General features: G+C 44.3%; 1 protein-coding gene across 1 annotated transcript in view; it reads left to right on the forward strand.

The window, feature by feature from the left end:
- The first annotated feature begins 2,127 nt into the window (after positions 1–2,127).
- ZCCHC24 (zinc finger CCHC-type containing 24) overlaps positions 2,128–20,273 on the forward strand; it is a 114,804-nt gene continuing 96,658 nt past the window's right edge. Inside the window, exons 1-2 of the mRNA XM_076338388.1 lie at positions 2,128–2,700; positions 20,056–20,256. Of these exons, the coding sequence (XP_076194503.1) occupies positions 2,461–2,700; positions 20,056–20,256 (441 nt within the window). The 5' untranslated portion in view covers positions 2,128–2,460. The remainder of the gene's footprint in view (positions 2,701–20,055; positions 20,257–20,273) is intronic.

Genomic DNA, 20,273 nt, shown 5'->3' on the forward strand with positions numbered 1-20,273 from the left:
AAAAGTATCGAAAGATACCAAAAACTCTTCATCCAAAACATTGTATCACCTCGGCCACTCTATATTTTGACCTCTATTACTACAAGAACCCTGTTCACGCTATCTTTTCTGCTTGTTCACAACTCCCGTTTGCTTCACAGCATCTTACTAAACAGAGCGAACAGTGGAGCCGTCAGATAAAAATATATGGGTTTTTTTTTAATTTATCAAGTAAAAGAGGGAAGTGATAAGAATAGAAATTGTCTTTAAGGAGGGAATTAGCATGCCTACAAAAAACTCCACAACAACAAAACAAGCAGCTTGTTTTCCCCCTCCTAGACTTTCTACCATATCCTGACTTTACTATCACCATCTGCCAGAAAGGCCAGTTCCTCAGGCGTGATCTGTATTTCTTGTTCTTTTTCCATTTACCAGCAAATCCTGGAAAAATCCCCCTCCACAGTTTATTAAAATCACTAAGCCTCCTTCACCTTTTTGCTTCTTTAAAACGCTATGCAACTGTTTGAGTTTGGGATGCAATTTGATTTAATTCTTCTGTTGTTATGATCTGTCCTGTGGACAGTTACAGAGTTACAGAGACCCTTTACACTGGCGTAGTTTGTTCCTTCTCACGCTGATAGGCGCTTTTTTAGATGTGCTCCAAAGGGCTTGTAAACCAAGACAGCTTACAAATGAGTAAACTGCATTCATGCTGCAAGGACTTGGTCATTTAAAAAAAAAAAAAAAAGAAATTAGCACCACTAAAGGAGTTCAGTTTGATTCAGCCATTCCAAACTTTACCTCGCCTTGCAGTTCTGGAAAGTTACAATCTTCACCTTCACTTAAATTCCTGCAAGCAGATAGCTGTGCTGCCTTAACTACCTGCTCTCAAAAGTAAAATGCATCCATCTTCGGTGTGTGCAGCTGACAATTTAATAGCCTTTTCTACAGTGCGTACGCTGACCTGCATTTTCTATTGCTTGTAACCGTGCCTCTACAGAACAGCGATTTTTCTTCAGTCTTAGCAGAGACGTATGGCTCATTACGGCAAACCTAGATGCCAACTTTGATGCTTCAAAGGTCACATTTTTTCTGTTATCTAAGTAGGGAAGGCATTTTTTCCCAAGACCATACTAGGAAGACACATTAATTTTTAGCCTCCTGTCACTCAGGAAAGAGCACAAGGAGCTTTGCTTGAGTTTTTAAGTTACCTCCTGGGAGTTCCTTTGGTTTTAAAAAGAAAACTCCTAGTTTGATTGCTACGGTGTTTGTACCAAGGCAAGAGATAGCTGCCCTGCTCCGCTCCACGCATCGCAGGGAAGGCAGCCGGGAAGAGTTTATGAACTGTAATTACCAGCTTACCCACTCAGGCTCCTTCCTAAAAGGAGAATCATTCATCATCCTCTTTTGTGCTACCGACTCCTTAAAAGGCCTACTCAGCTTTAACTCCAGTGTATCCCACCGCAGCCAGGCTCCCCAAGAGCCTGCGCCAGGGCTACCTAGATGGATTTCAAAGGGAACATCGCGCCGCTTGCCTGCCTTATTTGGGAAACCCCAACTCTGCAAAGCTTGGCACCACCTCAGTGACCGAGCAAGCCTTCGCAAACCTGGAGCTCTGACAGAGATTTGACGAGAAGGAACCTGAGATTACGACGGGCTCCTAGCACCGGCGAGAGACAGAAATGGGAGTGAAGAGGGAGGGCGGGCTAGATGCCGAGCAAAACTTGCAAAGTTAAAAACAACGCCGAAACGGCCCGGCGAGCAGCCCTCGGAAGGGCTTTGCGCGTGTTGGGCGTAAAGATCTTCAGGAAGGAGGAAAAGGAAGGCCGGGGAGCGAGCGAGCGAGCCGGCGCAAACCGGGCGGGCGAGCCGCCAGCGGCCCGGGGACAGCCCCGGCCAGCGGCCCGGGGACCTCCGCCGGTACACGCGCGCGCACACACACACACGCACACACACACACACACACTCACACACACACGCACGCACAGAGCACGCAGCCGGGCAGGGCGGGGGGCGGAGCGGCGCCGGGACGCCCCTGCATCCAGCGGCGCGGCCGCCCCCCGCACCCCCGCGGCGGGCGGGAGGCCTATGGGGGCGCGGCGCCGCTGCCGGAGCGCCGGCAGCCCCTCCCCGCCGCTGCCTGCGGGAGTGGGAATAAAGACAGATAGCGGGGCAGGCACCGGCCGGGCGGGGAGGGAGAGCGCAGAAAGTTTCCTGCGAAGCCCGCGGGCGGCGGCAGCAGCAGCAGCGATGCCCGTGCTGCGCGGAGCGCTGGGCGGGCGCCGCCGGCCTTAGGGGGAGCGAGAGCGGCGCGGGGCCCGGCAGCGAGCCCCCGGCCCGTCCTCTCCTCTCCTCTCCTCTCCTCCGGGCGGCGAGGAGGAAGCACCCCGGGCAGGGACGGGAAAGCGGCGCCGGCCGGAGCGCGGGGAGGGGGAGCGGCACCGCGGGGACAGCCGCCGCCGGCAGAGCCCGGGGGGAAAGATGAGCTTGTTGTCAGCCATCGACACCAGCGCCGCGTCCGTCTACCAGCCCGCCCAGCTCCTCAACTGGGTCTATCTCTCGCTGCAAGACACGCACCAGGCCAGCGCCTTCGATGCCTTCAGACCCGAGCCCTCCTCGTCCCAGCACCCCGACCTCGGCTACACCAAGAGCACCCCGGAGCTGGGCTCCTCGCTCAGCTCCAGCTATCTCAACAGCTTCTTCCAGCTCCAGCGGAGCGAGGTGAGTCCGCGCCGCCGCCTCCCGGCGCGCAGCCCCCGGCCCGCTGCCCCCGCCCCCCCCAAGCCACAACCGCCATGATGCCTCGGCGGTCTCTCCCCCCTCCCTCACGAGCCAGGACCGAGCCCGCCGGCGGGACCGGGGGCAGCCCCGTTCCCCGCCCCGCACGACGGCGGCTGGGGAGGCTCGGCCGGCCGCGCGGGCTCCTTCCCCGACCCCGGCCCCTTCCCGCCCCGAGCCTTCCGCCCCGCCGGAGCGCGCTCCCTCGCTCCCCGCCCCGGCCCCTCGGCGCTGGCGGCGGCGCCCGTCCCGCTAACGGGCCGGCGGCCGGGCCGGGGCGAGGCGCCGCCGCCGGAGCGGCATTGGCGAAGCCGCCCGCCGCCTCCTCCCGCCGCCCGGGAGCGGCGAGGGGCGCCCGTGTTGACAGTCTGGTAAATGGTTACACCGGTTTCCCTTGCGCCGCCGGGACGGTGCCAGGGGGACGGACGGACGGACGGACACAAGAAGTGCTACGACCGTAATAACATGCAAAAATCCCACCCACCCCCTTTTTTTTTTAAAGTGGTATTTGAAGAGGTTGATATACAGACTATATATAGCTTGAGATCAGAGGCTGGCATTATTTAAAAAGGGGGAGATATACGTGACAAAAAACAGAGTGAAAAAGTTTGCACGCCTTTCATAACACAAGAGCAAGACTAAGTGAAACCAAAGGGAAGGAAGCTAAAAAACCAGGGTACGCAAAGACAATTCACTGTGGAACTCCCTGTCACAGGAAGTTGTTGAGGTCAAGCACTTGGGCACTGGAGGGACTTCACATGCGTGGAGATACTGCGAGGTGCCACCTCGCACACCACAGCTCACAGCCTCTCCAGAAGAGATCCAGCAATGTCGTTACACCCTTACCGTGGAGCTCTTTGCCACAGACGTTCAACGGTGGCTCCGTTTGGTGAGGGTCAGGCAGACTATGCATCTGACCCGCTCTGGTACTTCCCACAGAATGACATTTCGGGGTCCCCCCAACGCCATTTAAGTTAAAGCATAGGTTGAAAAAAATATTCTCAGTCAAAATACGCGTTTCTGTTCTGCCAGCAAAGGTATGGGGCTGTTAATTAAAAACAAATCAAATTCCCCAACTGTTCTGGTGTTATAGCTGTTGACAGTTAAAAGACGGAGTTATATATACGGATTCTTTATTCCTTAATTAGAAATTCTTTCTTCCTTAAGAATTTCACAAGGCACATCCAGTCTCAAAACAAACACTATTTTTGAAAGTATATAGTTCAAAATCCATTCAGTCTGATGTACCCAGCCTTCTTAAGCACAACATAACATACCCAGATTAAAGACAGGCCGACTTAACAAGCTCATTGATTTTGCAAAAAGACTAACAGGCAGTGTAATTTAAGCTTCCAGCTGCCTACCTGTTGATTACAAATTGTAGATTTTGCCCTGTTCTGCTTGGCTTACAAGATTTGTGGTGCCCAGGTAGCGACAAGACTCCAGGAGTTTGGCCTACATGGACTGTCTCCAGATTGGGACTCCCATTTGGGTCTGTGTTTGTTCAAGTTGGGATACATTCTGCTCACAGCGGGTCCTTTTTCTTCTTGGGAGAAAAAGGAAGAAACAAGTAAATGGAGGCTGCATTCAGGAAGCCTTTGAAACAGTCCCTGAGAAACAGTTTTTTTTTCCTTAAAGTTCCCCCCCCCCCCCGAGTTCATTTTCTGCTTCTGCTATACTGTTTGCAAGTAGGGGCTAATGCTTTTGTCACACTCTCTCCCTTTCCACTTGGCTCACATTTCTTTCCAGTTTTTTCCCCCAAAGTTTTCTCCTTTCTTCTGGAAAATCATTTCCCCGGTATGCCAGGCCTTCCCCAGGCCCCTACTTCAGCCTCAGCTCTAAGCGGTCAGCCCCTTCGCAGCCTCCCCCCTGGCCACGCTGCTTCTGGATCCCAGCAGTCACCTTAGCTGCATTTCTGCGTGGGTTCCTATCATCCGTGAGCTGTATGGATGCAACTTTATTCTGCTCTGTTTAACCTCATTACAGTTTCCTGAGGCGCATGAATGACAACAACTGAGAATGCCAGCTCTGTAGAAAGCCTAGAGCATTCATCATTCAGGAGATAAGGAGCCATTTCATTCTATACAGATATTTTCATATTTTTAAAAGATCAAGCGTGTTAATTTGTTCCAGTTCATTTTCCAGCCTGTGACCACAATAGCATTGACTATGTGGCTGATGGAGACACTTCTATGTTTCCAATCCTTACTGAACTACGTGTTAATACAGGGTAACCCGAAAAGGGGGAAAAGGGCACAGCCTTCTCATATGGCATGGGAATGCATTTGCCCTGCTGGATATACCCCGAAGAAAGTAGGGAACCCTTTAGTTCCCCAGGCTAACGCTGCCTGCTTATACAGCAGCTTTCATTCAAGATTTTAGAAGGTGTTAGAGATACCGTTGCTCAAAAAAAGTTCGGTCAATACGATAGATGCTCTGTTCTTTCCAGAAACTGGAAACTAGACTGCTTTTTTGGCAGGAGTGACCCAAGAGTTTCCTGCAGTGTCATGCTCTTAATTCTTGAGATTCTAACATCTGTTTATTTGCAGATGCCATTGGGTGTACACTACGTATTTCAACTGCGTAAAATTATTTTGGGGAGCATTAGTACTGTATGCTGCTTTCGCATCAAGTGGGCTTATGCTATCTTTGGAACAACACATAGCTTTCCACAGTGAAACTGTTGACTGTTTTCTACACAGTGCTTGCTTTGGTTGGCATTTTTTTTTTCCTCCCAGTTTTGTCCTGGGTTGGCTTAGCCTGGAGCCGAGCTGTGACGATGATTGACACATAGCTGTAGACAATATTTGGAAAGTGACCTAACGAGGGGCCAAAATAGCAACAGATTGAGAAATGATAGCATCATAGGGTGTAAAATAGTCGCGCGTCCTGTATGTTGCCTTGCAATTGAAAATTTCTGGAGGAGAACACTTGGAATAAGAGACAGCACTTGTGAAAAGTTGCTATTATACAGGGTTTGCAAGTCTGCATGGCAGTGCCTGTGTATGTGACTTGCATGCTGACCAAAGGCACTGGACAGAAAAAAATAAAAGTGCCAGCACCCACAGAGTAGTCTTGCACTTCACCAAGATTTTTGTCCTCCAGACTTTTTCCACTACAATGGACGCCTTCTAAATAAACATGATGAACACAGCTGTTTGGTGCATAAAAGCCCATTGTACCAGGAAAAAAAAGCAATAATAAAGGTTTAAACAGTAAAGCGACAATGAGCGTTTTGTTCCATATGCAAGACTCATTTTGTAAAACAGACCTGCTTTAAATAAAACTTTACTGCAGCGTTTATTGTCCTAGATATGAAACGAAAGCATGTTAGAACATTAAGATGCATTAAATTGGCTATTGAATTGAGCTCCACCCTCATTATAACACCATCCATCAGAGCCAAGTATTTGAGGTTTTGTTGTGGGGCTGGTTACATGGGTTTTAATGCGTTTGAGACACAGCCAGGTAACTGTGGCTTTGTGTCATTGAGTGGTATAATTGAGAAACCTAGAATAAGGGTCTAAGAGACTCATATGGTGTTTTTCTATACTCACAGTAGGCATCCTACCAGATCAATGCTGACTTCAGTCAAGAAGAGACAGCAACCAGTAGCTAGAAATTACCATATTATAATAATCAAACTCGTTTCTTTGAAGCTAGAGTGCTAATTCCAGTGCAAGCCAATATTTACACATGAGAAGGAGCCTGTGTCCTAATGAATTCTTTGCCCATGTGCAATACTCTGCGTGTCTTTCAAGAGGGGAATTCCTTCTAGAAACCTCTACGGCAGCCACTTTCCGGATCTAAAAACAGATCTTAATTAAACACAAATAACTGCATATACTAGATTAGAAAACAATCACTGTTTTCAAGAAGTAGTTCATGTTTCTGACTCAGGGACTTCCGAGATCCAGTCCTTATAGGCAAGAAGGGAACTAATTGGGAACGAGGGAGCATGAGCTAGTTCAGTTTGCTTCAGTAAGGTGCAGATCACTCACTTGGACAGGAAAATTCAGGGAATTAAAAAAAAATTTAGCCTGTACTGTGGCAAATAACACTTAAACCCCCGCAGAACAGCAGCAGGTCTGCAGCACTGGGATAGATACTGCCTATCAGGCAGTTTCCCAAAGAAATACATGAACGTCACTGTCATCTTAACAACAACAACAACAACAACAACAACAAAATCCCATGAAACACTGGCAAGAACAGAAAAATGTATGGAAGGAAGTTGGCACTTCTACAGAAAATATATTTTATGTCAGACAAACTTGTTTTCCATCTGTCCTTCATAGAAATTGAGGAATACGCTGATGCTTGATGAAGACAGACCTGTTCTTTAGCCTAGGTGAATTTTAATCTTAATCCAAGATTTAAAAAAAAAAACCAAACAGATTCACCATTCTCATAGTATCAGAAGAACACAGGGATTGCCATGCAAGATCAGGCAATTGACCCACTAAATTAAGTGTCATATCTCTGGGAACAGCCATGAATAAAAGATTTAAAGAGAGAACAAAGCACCTTGTAAGAGGCTGCTCGCAACCAGTATGATCCTAAGGCAAATACAACAGAGATGCGGATTAGCAGAAGTTGCCATATGCTCTAAAACATTTCTGATTCCCTTCATTTTGTGGAATATTATTAGTTATTCTAACACAGAGCATATTTCTGATCCACGGAGTGCTTAATGTGCTCAGCACTGCAGTCAGGACTTCTTGCTTCTCACTTGCAGACTAAACAACCACAGTTTTATCTCCTCTTACTTAAGCGTAGTTATTGACAATCAGAATAGTGCAGCATACAGGTTGCCTGCGGTACATGAAGGCATCCTTTCATAATAGTGATTATTATTTGATTGATTTCCCCATCTTCATTTTTCTCACTATTCTTCATCTAACCACTAACATGCCAGTGCCTTTATCCTTCTACAGATTATACTGAAAAGGCAATAGCTCAACAATTCCTGTGTTGGAGGAAATTCTGCTCTCTGCCTCAGGATGATTGTACATTATGGATATTTTGTGGCTACTTAAAGTGCCAGTCAACTCCTTTCAAACTGCTTTTCAAGAAGTGAAATGTCAGTTCTCACATTGGTCCTTGCACGAGATTCCAAGGAGCTGAATCTCTGTTAGTCAGGAGTCAATGTGCGTTTGGGGATTTTGGCGGCATCAGCCTCCTCCGTCCTCCCACACAGCCAGCTCTAGAGCCCTTGTGATGGTACTGCCTCAGCACACAAAGTGCAGCTCTCGCAGCCCACTCTCTATTCTGGACTCAAAGTCTCAGATCTTATTACAGGTATTCGAGATAACAACTACTCTGTTTCCAATTCCCGTTGGATGTGTGCTTTAAAATGCAAAAAATCAGGTTTTTAAGTCTAGAAGCATTCTATTTTGCTCCCTGTTCTTATTTCTGCAGCCACAGTCTCCTGCTTTGCTACCTCTGTCTTTGGAAAAGACCCTTTTTTGCCAGGGAAGAGGGGGAAGAAAAAAAAAAACCACCATAGGTGAATGTACTACAGGAAGCAGAGTCTGAAAATAAGATCTGTATTTTGTATAAGAAATGGGAAACTCAAGTTATCATACAAACTACATTCTTCCATTTCTATCCCCTAGGTATGGCTTTAGACTTCTCTACTCTCTAGGATTAATTTTTTTTTTTTTTTTTAAGTGCGCTGTACTGCATATGGTAGCTACCCTTCTTATTCTTCACACTGAGGCTGAATTACCTAATAGCGATTCGATTGCAGGAGGGCATACACAAAAGCCAAATCTGGTTCTCTTAAGCAAGTACTCTAAATACAGTTACGTTGCTTTTACTCGGGCTTCCTTACCTGAGTAAGAACAGCAGAAAGCTCCCAGAAGTAAGAAGAAGTGAAGTTGTGTTGAAGTTATTCCAACAGCCAGAGCCTCTTTTGTTGCTTCCTTACCCTCCACACACCTCAAGCAAATGCTGCTGTAGCTCTGCAGCACACCTGTGCTACCTCTAGCTTTAACTAGTTCAAACATGATTTATAGCTGGGCTTCAGTTCATGGCAACCAAAGTATTATCCACCACAGTCTTCTGCAGCTATCTAGTATCACATCAAAGGCTGAACCATGTTTGGAAAGCTGGCAAGAGCTAAAATATTAATTGCTGAACCTAAATCAAGTCTTCCAGAAGAGGGATATGGGCTTTCTGCTTTACCATTGATTTCTTTTTGATAGGTACAAAAAAAAGCTAGCAATAGAAGATAGACCGATTATATGATTCTTCCCGATTAGTTGAAAATTATGGCCGACTCTTTTAAGTCACTTGGGATTTTTCATTTATGCAAATCCTCATTGAGAGGAGCATTGGCATTCACTTTCTATCTCACAAATACATCCATGTCTTGAAAAACTTACCAGGCAATACATAGAAAAAACCCCCTCAACCCATAATTGGGGGCAAAAGCATGTAGAATTCTTGCTGCAATTCTATTTCATACACACAGCTTTCAGTTACAGTTATTTTATGCATTTACAGTGTCTTCCATCCCAAGGCACCCAAACAAAGGGGTGATGTAACTGTGTTGGGTAATGATTTTTCATCCCTTCCTCTTTTGCTCTGCAGACACAGACTCAGTTATTCAGAATAGAAAAGGAAGATCCTTCTCCAATGAACTGCACAAATGATCAGGCAATCAAGCCTGACTTCAACCAATATATTCATTTCTGAAGTATATGGAATAAATAGATAACCAAAAGGTGTACAAAACTGGTTTTACCCAAAAGCTGACCCCCCTCCCCCCCCTCCTCTTTTCATTGTTGTTTGTTTGGGAGATTTTGTGGAGTTGTATGAAACAGAGAGCAAACAACTTTTAGCAATGGTCCTGTTACTTTGGTAATAAGATTAGAAGAAAAGATCACATTACTGACAGTCTCTAAGTGAGGATTAAAGCAAAGAAAGATTTTCTAGTTCAAAGTTTAAGTGGGCCATAAAATGACTCTGACACCTGATTTAAGCCATATTTAAATCTAAGACCAGAGGATCTTTTTCATGCTACTTTAAGAAGCGTGAAAAACAGTGGCACAGCGCAGTTTCAAAAAGGTCCAGGCACAGATATTACAAAGCTAAAGCATACAGTACTGGTAATATGTATTTGCATAGAAACAAAAATAAACATATTCTGTTATCAAAACTAGATGTATACATATAAATGCTGCCTATAAAGTGATACTGGATATCACCTTAAAGCTTCTGAATGGTTTCATGAAATATAATGGCTAATATTTGCACCTCTCCTCGGTTTCTTTTTCCCAGGAAAATTGCCAGCAGCCTGATGCCCATTTTGCCACTCTCCTGAATTGCCCTTCTTCCTCTTTTAGAAAGCCACAATGAAATGGTTAAATTAGATGGGAAGAATATAAGTCTTTGCTTCATGGCTGTTTCCTTCAGTTTCTGTCCGGGTTCCAGAGACGTTATCATGGATCAAAAGAACCAATTGAGTTTTACAAAGCTATTCAAATCTTACAGTAATGCTGACATAATTCAGACAGACAGTATTTCATAAGTGTCACAACTTAGATCCCTTCTTTTTTTCCTGCAGGTTGGTTTTTATTCTCAGAAATGTTACAAACAATCTGTGATCTACTAAAAGTAGAACCTAAAATTATAGACAGATACACTTTAGGAAAGCAGAATAAATGGAGGGTTACGAGGCCTGGGCTCTGTCCATGTCCCTCATTGTCTAGCCAGGCCAGCGCAGCTGTTGGGAGTTTTGGTGGTTTTTAGGTTTTAACATATCACAAGCCTAGCCCATTACTTTCTGTCATGTGTTTTGGTGTAAGCAAATACCAACAAGTCCAATACTTGGGCTAAGAGGAATTTTAAGGAGCCTCTTGTAGGCCCTTTTTCTTAGCCCTTTCAAATGCTACTGATAGGAGAGCTGCTGCGTTGTCTTCCAAAACCTGTATCTTAGGAAATACACGTTCTGTGTTTCTACAGATTTAGTTTGAAGATCAGCAAATGCCCTCACGGTCCGGGGCTCTTGCTCTCAGACCCAAAGCAGAAGTATGTTCCTGCTGTATTAAACGACCACCCACATCTACTCCCTGCACATGGCAGGATTCGGCATCTCTTTTGAATGAACACAAGTGCAATACCCTAGAAGGGTCACAGGAATCTGGAAATCTCATCCAGCTAACTGCCAACCAGGCAAACATTTTTAAAGGGATCATCTTGCTCCCATAGGTTTCTCTTGCCAACCCAGGGGTTCCAGGTTTCTAAACTTGGTTGAGATTGTAGCAGGGGAGTCGGAGCCTATATTTCTTCTCACTAAGCCAGCCTGCTAGGCAACTGTTTGTGTGTATTCGTTAGGGCTGCGGATACCTGTGGCAGAACAGAAAGCAAAGGAACTATTGTACAGTCATTGCATCCTGAAAATGAGGGATTAGTAAGAGCTCTTAAGAGGGTTTGAGCATCAGTGGTCCTTGAAAAACAGAGGTGTTCTTATAACGATCTTTCACCAACATACATTGTAACTGAAGTTAATAGAATAATAGATTCATTCCTCTAACAGACCCAACCTGGAAAAAAAAAAAGTCGTCCTTAAGTCTACTTGGAAACCAGATTACTCGATTGTTACTTTATAATTTATCTGAAGCAGATTGTGAAGTTTTATGTTTACTTGCTCAGATCACACTTCAAGCTGTGCTGTATTACAACTGATTAAGAGCGTGGCTATAAAAGTAGATAAAACTATCTAAAAGCTGGAGTCACAATGAAATTCCAGCCTGTCATTTAGTACATGGAAATAATTTATTTTCCTCACTATATTCAATTTAATAAAAGTTTTTTTCTTCCCATGAGTGCAGGAACTGAGGCCCTAAGCGCATTGCGAGGGGCCCGTTCTGGGCAGATGATGTATTGTTTCTACCTCTGACAGTGACCTTAGCTTTGCCTCTTTTAAACTTTGGCAGCCATCGCAGAGGTTTCTGTGCCAAGAAGGCATTACTGAATGTAAATGATATAAACAAAACTGTCTCAGACTTAAAGTTCTATTTAACCCAAAATGGACATTTCTTAGCAAAACCTTTCATCACGCAAGAGCTGCACAGGAGGTAAATGCTTTCCTAAGTGTGCCTTAAACAGGCACATACCTATTTCCGGGTGTTATTTTTCTTATGTTTGGAGTGTCAAAAGACCCACCAAATGAGAGGAAACCCGACTCTTGTTTTTCAAACTGCAGGTCAGATTGAGACAAGATTTCCTGCAGGAAACAGGGACGTTAACAGAAAGCGCAGGGGTCAAAACATGTCCATCCGCTTCTCCCCTCACTTTATGCTATAGAACCTTCATAACCTCCTCCTCGTCCGAGAACCCTGTCTCGACAAAATAGGCTTGTTTTTCGACAACGTGAGGAGGCAGTGGGATCGAGGTATCTGGCGGAGGCCCTCCCCGCGGCCCTCTCTCCGAAAGGTCGGGGAGGTTGGCGGTCTGCAGCCTGGGGGGGACCCAGCTGCAGGCAGTCGAGGGACAGGCCGAGAAATGAAAGCTCCTGTGGGGATGTGTTAAAGTAATTTGCAACGTGAATGGTCTCCGTTGTCCCTAATATAGTGCTCATGTGTTAGAGCTTCTCTTTAACATAAGTGGGCAGTTGTTTAGCCTTCAGTGGATGAAAAGGATCCCTGCAGAGCTTGGTGCAAGATTTAGAAAGTTCCTCCAAGACTGTGCACCTCTGACCAGAGGAAATCTCTATCCTCTCCTTTCCCACCTTTCCACATCTGCCATTAAAGGCTTTTTGTGAGGTCCCCGTACATTGTGTAAAACAAGTGTCCTCACTGGCATCCACGGCAAACCTTTCCCTGAGGCTGAAATAAGGAGGATCACACCACCAGCAGAGAGCCAAGAGGCCTACCTGAGCTTCAGCAAGCCTGAAAATGGTGACTGAGCAACTTCTTAACTGTCAGTGTTTTGTTACTTCTATACCACTCTATAGTAGACGGGGAGCAGCATTTTTTTAAGTTCGAAAGATCTGTGAAACTCCTTGAAAGCTTTGGATCAAAATGTTAAAGATCAGCGGATCTAAAGCAAGGCGAGATGGTGGCATGCATCGCTCTTCAACCTTGCTGTGAACTGAAGGTACGCCAGTCATACGCAGAGGAGCGTGTTGCGCCCACTTGCTGTTCTGCAGAGTCTCGGCAGTGATGAGCAATTACAACCTGAGAAGCCACAACCAGCCGAGCTGTCAGATCTGAAATAACTAGATTAGATAGATCTATCCACTGGATTAAAGATTCATCGCCCTACCATTGACTCGCTTCACAACTCCTGGCAAGTCGTGCCGCATTTGTAGTTGTCTCCTTAAGATACTGTTTCTGCAAAAGGAAAGTCCTAGTGCCATCTATCTGAAAATATTTAGAAGTAGGCGTTAGCAGTTTAATATCAGCATGTATTTATCTAAAACCCCCTACAGAAGAAGGATGAATTAAGGTATACTTAGCTAATCTAACTAGCCAGGAATGTATTAATTAAGGTTTACTTGGCTAATCTACATTTATCTGTGTTTTTAGATAAGGAACTTGAGTAATTCACATTCTACTAAACTCAGCCCGAAGACCAGACTTTTTGACAGCTAACTTAAACATTGACTTCAGGAGGAAGAACAAGCCCGAGTCTTTTTTAATTCCTCCAGGCAAACATTTTCTTCACTGAGTGATGAGCTTTGCTTGCAGTTGTCCAATGCTGAAATGTTACTGAGTAAACTCTTAAACTGTTTTCTGTAAAAGTATCTATAATTTATCAGAGGAGCTAAAGCAGACATAAGCCATACAGCAGCAGCTTTTGAGGTTTTCCAGTTCAGCCTTGGTAAACGTCTCTATTTCTTCTGGCTCCAATTAATGCAACTAAATTTACGACAGTATTTTCATTTAATCCCTCTTTTTTCAGAAGGCTTTGGGGTTGGCCGTAAACATTGATTCTGCATTGGACGTTTTCTTTGGGGACAAAACCAGGGAATTGTTTTGACCGCTTATAAAGAGCTGAAGCACAGAAAAGTCACAGATTTGAAGTGCTCTTCTCTACGCATGATTGTCTTCAGGTGCAACTGTTGTGCTTTCACACATGTTGCATGGCCCCACAGACAAATCCCATGTCGGAAGCAAGCCTTGGGGCACTAGCAGAGAAGACAGATATAGGCCCTCAGGTTAAGTTTTGTATGCTAGCACGTACAAGCCACTGAACTGCTGTCTGGGTAGCTTCAGATTTCCCTCTCCTCAGACATGAAAATAGCAACTGAGTGAGGGCAATGACTTGTCTATCCTACTGTTTTATCCATGACACAGCACGGAGATGCACTGATGTACTCAGTTCTTAATGAAAATCCACGCTGATAACTTAAGCACCTTTTGACATTTCAGTGCAGGGCTAATAATTAGCATGGCTAGTCTGGTTACCATCATACATGCTTCACAGACTGGAGAATGTTTATAATTTACAGTATATGAAAACCTTACTTCTTCCCCACTGATGATAGGGCAACCCAACTCCTTTTTCCAGCAAACTTCAAACAGCCATGGCGCCTGCTGACTTCAACTTAACTCTGGAAGTTAAGACTGCTTTATTTTTGTTTGCTTTATTAGGTTGGCAACATACTAAAGCAAAAATAAGTCATCAAAAATTCTTTGCTCATCGCTTTTCAATTACAGACTATTTCATGTAGTGGAAGAACTGATGACTGGACTGTGTTATAGGAATATGGAAATGCTACAGGACCTCACTTCAGTGTGTGCAATTAAAACAAACGTGGAGAGAACCACTAGCACAAATCATACTAACTTACAGCTTGAGCAGGTTCTTTCACAAGTCCTTTAGAGATACTTTCAAACAGCTGTAAACAGGGAAGAATTTTTTAGTATTGGACTGTTGTGGGGTTTTGTTTGTTTGTTTGTCTTTGCTTTTTTTAATGTTAACCCACTGGATTTCAGGTGGAATAGTCACAATAATGATGCCACATCCAAAGGCTATTATTCTGCTAAGGTGGAGTAGTCACCTCTGCCAACTTCAATGTTAGATCCCTTAACTAGCAGGAACAAAGAAGGACATCTGTGACGAGGGATACTATGCACAGAATCCAACAGTTTGGGAGCATTATATGGCTTCTCCCATCCAGTTTTAGCTATTACACTTAAACAGCAGGTGACTTCAAAGAGGGCAAGAAGTTGCATTTTCTTCATGCTCATATGGATGGTTTCAATATTTCTTTCTCTCCTCTATTTTAACTGGTGAGATATTGTGTAGGGGTACCAGTGTAGTTTCTTTTTTCTTTTTTTTTTTTTTTTTGGGGGGGGGGCAGTAGTTTTTCAAAGCATAGTTTTTAAATCAAAAAAAAAAAAAAAACCCAAACAACCCCAAGAGCACCAAACAAATCTACTGGCCAGATACAGCCTATCAACCACTTCAACCAGCACAGGTCATTCTAGCTTCAGGTAACTGGTGGATCTGTACCCCTTTATCACTGCCTTAAGGGTCCAGCAGCCACAAACTGAACTTAGGGCAGAAACTGAGTTTTCCAGATACGCCTCTACATTTCCAGTCCCATGCCTAAAAGCTTTGCGTAACTCCTGTAAGTCCTAGTAACAAGGTGCCATTCCCACATAAACAGGTTGCCATCGCTTATTAATATCAGCTGTTCTGGAAGATAGGTAATCCTATCACCTTCGGGCAGAATTAATTGTAGTCATAATTGAGATGCTATCATGCTATCTGTGCTTTCTGCTCCCCATTAAAAAATACCTTTACAGCTAAAGCAGTAGCTATACCAGTGGGAAATTTGGAAATTAAGACTTGCCACCTATTTGTTCAAATGATTCACTGCACATTCCTGACAGTACCATTGTCTTTATTTTGAACATTATCCCATTGCTAAAAAAGAAGCTGAGGAGAGAAATTCTGTTTCAGTGTTTCCTTATCCACCTCTTGGCACATGAATCCCAAAAGCTGTCTCTGAAAGGCAGGGACCAGCCAAGGGAATCAAGAGCATTTGCCAGATCATTCACTTAACTAGGAATTTCTTAGAGGTGAGTTAGATACTGGAACTCTTGAGTCACTGACATATGTTACCCAACTGGAAATCAGAGTAAGGAAGCTATAGAAGACAATAGCTGCCTCTTTCACAAAGGACCACACTGCAACCTTACGGATTATGTGCCCTTTAACTGGAAACACTTAGCAAACAAACAACAAAGGAAGCCTTACTTCCCAACACCACCAACAGATGCAGTTCAAAGATCTACTAAGCAGAGAGATTACCTTTGGAAAGTACAACTCCAGATTTTCAGTTTGGTTCACATTCAACTAAGTCAACAAGTTTCATAGGGAAAAAAACCAACCAAACAAACAAACTTACATTATCAGCTCAAACTTCCCACCAAGCCAATTTCTAAGTTTTAGCAGCAGGTCCCCCATACTCCCAGTACAGCAAGATAAGGAAATCCTGTATTCCTTGCAGCTGGCCTGATGAGCCTTGTAATTAGGACATGCAGTGTGGTCTTTTGGCTTCTTGAGAGCGCTAACCCTTTCACTGCCAAATCCTTTCTATCCTGTTATAGCTCAAAATGAGGCTCCATTTGAGAGGTATTATTTGTTGTCTGCTTTTTAAAGAAATAGGTTGGCTTTACTAGTGGCACACTGTGAACGCAAAGCAGTCATTGCTTTTGGTGGAATTCATCAGAGGAGCAGTCTCCCTGCCACCTCCCAGATGCGTACCAATACACTGGAGACCAGAATGAGTCAGGATGCATTTCCCTCTTCCTCTCTATTTTCCTTTCTGCTGTTGTCTGTCTGAGAGCATCAACATTCTCCCTGTCACTCTGATCATCCCCTGGACATCCCCTTTGAGTGTGAAGCTAATTCGAAGTTTTTGTTCAAAACCCGTCTTAAAAATCCCCTTTGCAGCAGGGCAAACACTTAGTAAGGGTTAAATTGCTGATTTGCTCAATTAAGTGCCCCAGACAAAAAAAAAAAAAGCCCTGTTTTATGTATCTCAGCAATATTCATTCACTCCTTGTCTTCTACAAAGTGGACTAAATCACCATTTGCTTTCATCGCATTCATTACATGTTCCTGGGCTTTCACTATTTCATTCCAGGGGCCAGGATGAACTTTCCCACCACCACCCTTATTATATAACTTGGCTTTTTGGAATGGCTTTTTTTCCTCATCTTCTGAAGAACTGGAGATTTCCACAGCTAGCAACAGGATGTAGCACTGTTTGTGCTGGTGCTCTTTATAGCATCTTTCAAGTGCCAGATTGATGTGTTTTTCACATTGACTCAGAGTTAAACTGATTTAAGACCATTTTCCAGGTCAGATCGGCAGGAACTGTTGAAGCGGTTTGCCTGACTCTATACCAGGAGGGATGAGCTGCAGCTTGGGATCATCTAGGAATTTTCCTTAACGAATTCATTGTTCTTTGAAGCAGCAGTAATGTCGGCAATGTCTGTCTTCTCCCTTACTGTCATCTTCTGGGATGTTATATTTGTGCCTTTTCCCTTTTTTAACACTGGGCCTCAAGACGATTACAGAGAAGTGTTTCATGGTGGCGTGTGTAGGCTGGATGTTTTGGCATGTCCAACTTTGGCACGTATCGCACAAGTGCCCTGCCAGCTGAACCAGGTGGCCACTTCCAGAGCCATGTGTCACGCTTCGGCCACAGAGCCATTGGTGGCTGCTAAGATGATGATTTAGTGTCAGTACAGCCTGTAGTCTGATGGGATCCTGGCCTTTGACAAGGCTTCTGGCTGAAACAAACAAAAGTTTGTAAAGGTTTGCTGACAGAGTGGGCAAAACTGTGGTCGTTGCAACTCTTACGTTTCCGTATTGACCTGAAACGTGCCAAGAAGGGTGGGTGGAGGAGTGAATTACATCATATCCAGTCGTGGTGCCAAATTGCTCCTTTATAATGGGGGTAATGGCTCAGTGTAAAGGATACGTAGAAAAGAAAATAGTCACCACTGTGAGCCATATGTCCGGCTCAAAGCCTACCGAAGGCAGCAGATAGGTTATGTTTTGTTTTGTTACTGGGTTAGCCCCAGGGGCAGAAATAGCAGCCTCCTGATGGGCAGGAGTTATGTATTCTACATCCCCAGGGGATGTTCCAGATTTCGGCAATGGGTAAAGAATTTGGGATTTCACACATTCTGTGTGTCCATACACCCACCCTTCTATAAAAATCAGATAACAGGGAATTTGCAAAGTTACTGATGGGTGTAATGCATGTGAAGTACTTTAAGAATCTCTTGGCAAGAGGGGCTCTTAAAAAGAAAGATTTTGTGTTATTCCAAGTGTATGTAAGAGAAAGTGGCTCCTAGGGAAACAAGAACTTCTTGAAGACCCTTAATTAACACTATTTTGGCATCCATAGCACTTCCCCTTCCTTTTAACAATTTGATGCCAAGAATTTCTCATTCCAATAGTGTCCAATAAATCCTAGAAAATAAATTCCAGTGACCGTTGGAGGTATCTTTGGTTGCTTGATGGCTAAAGCAGCTAAAACATTTTCATTAGTTCTTGAAATAGCTTTTCCTTTTAAAATGTGTGGGTTTAACCCCTGAAACAAAGTGACCGATTCTCCTCAGCAGCCAGAACGTCTTGCACCAGCACAGAACTATGCTGTGCTGGGGGTAAAACGACGGGCGTTTCAGTGCCAGGAGATGTGTGAAGTCCCCCGTGAGATCAGACTCTGCTCTGTGGCCCTTTGAATTGATCCTGCTGCCGTGCACCGGCTTCGGCTTTGCAAGAGGGGTCAGTGGAGCTCAGCACGTTGTGTTTGACTATAGTGAGGGTGGGTGAAGCGGATTATCTGTATGGCGATGGCCTGCCACTTAGGCTGAATTTTTCTTTACAGTATACACCATCTGCAGTGGGATGGGATTCAGTGATAGTTGGGACTCACCCAGGTAATTGTGCCTAGAGCTTCCATATGATTCTTTCGGTATGTGACTGTTGCCCAGAAAACACACTCGCTGTGCAGACATCCTGAATGTTTGAGATCTCCGAGATAAATGTAATTCCATTTCAGATTTATTTCACAAACTCTCTAAATCAATTTCAATGCATGTCTCCAATATGTATATAACATACATAAACATATGAAAACATATATGACATATATAAAGACTCCATTGAAATGTTTGGATTTAATGGCACTGAAAACCCAGGTCTCCGCAGAGGCACAGGTTGGACCTCTTCTTACCTCACTTTCCCATAAGCCAGAAGTAATTCTCTGATGGCAGGAGAATCATAGAATCATCATAGAATCATAGAGGTTGGAAAAGACCTCTAAGATCATCGAGTCCAACTGTCAACCCAACACCACCATGCCCACTATGACATGAGCATCGCGGTATTGCGAGGTGTATCAGACCTAACATAGAAACACCCTGTGAAATGCGTCCCATCATTTCAGGGTGGAGAGGACTGTCAATAATTGGTCTTGTTTCTACAGTAACTCATTACCATATTAATTTTTTTCTTTAAAGTTATTATTTACTTTTTAAACTCCTACTACAGAGTTTCTTTTGAGCCTTAACATGTTAAAGTGAATGAATCCTTGTTATCTCCATTAGGGAGATTAGCTGTTTAGGTGATTATGGGTTTCCTGCTGTTCTAAAGCTACAGAATGGCAAATTAGGAGCTCCTGATTTTGATTTGCAGATTGAGAGAGTGAAGATCCTGTTGAGGTGAAGTACAAAAACTAGGTATTTACTGTTTGTCAGGAAATGTTTAAATCACAGCAGGTTTCCTCTTAGAAAATCCAAGACAGAGAGAGATCTGCATGTTTCTTGTTATTGTTTGAACACGGGGCTGTCTCGTTAACCAGACTGGAAATTAAAAATGACTTTACATTTTTCTTGGTGTTCTTTTCCTTTCCCTGACTTTAGTATCGTTTGCGTGAGTAGTTCTGGACACAAAAACGTTCCCTTTTGTGGGTTGTTCTTCCAGCTTTTTGCCTGCATATTCTAACCATACCATGAGAGTAGTATGATCAAACACAAGAAAGCAATCGTTGCTTAGTGGAAAGGTTGGGCTAAGTGAACCGTGGCAAGCTCAATAGTTTCCTCAGCAGTGGGGTGAGCAGCTCCATTGCACTGCCTTCAAGAAGTCTCTTTATTAATAAGACCTGTATATTGCTCTCCTCAAATATGCAGCCATGTTCTTAATGAAAAAAAATTCACATTTTTTTCTGCTATTTTTATACTTCCCCTACTCAGGTCAGCCTCAGAATAATCATTAATACAGTACGATGTTTCATGTGACTCTTTTCTTTTGCAGGCTCTGAGCAGCAGTCTGTACAAGAGCGCATCGCCTTATGGCTCTCTCAATAACATTGTGGATGGGTTAAGCTCCCTCACCGAGCATTTCTCTGACCTATCCCTTTCTTCAGAAGCCAGAAAACCCAGCAAGAGGCCACCTCCTAACTACCTGTGCCACCTCTGCTTTAACAAGGGACACTACATTAAAGACTGCCCACAGGTAAGGAATATACAATA

The sequence above is a fragment of the Aptenodytes patagonicus genome, chromosome 5 (assembly GCF_965638725.1).
Source record: "Aptenodytes patagonicus chromosome 5, bAptPat1.pri.cur, whole genome shotgun sequence".
NCBI lineage: Eukaryota > Metazoa > Chordata > Aves > Sphenisciformes > Spheniscidae > Aptenodytes > Aptenodytes patagonicus.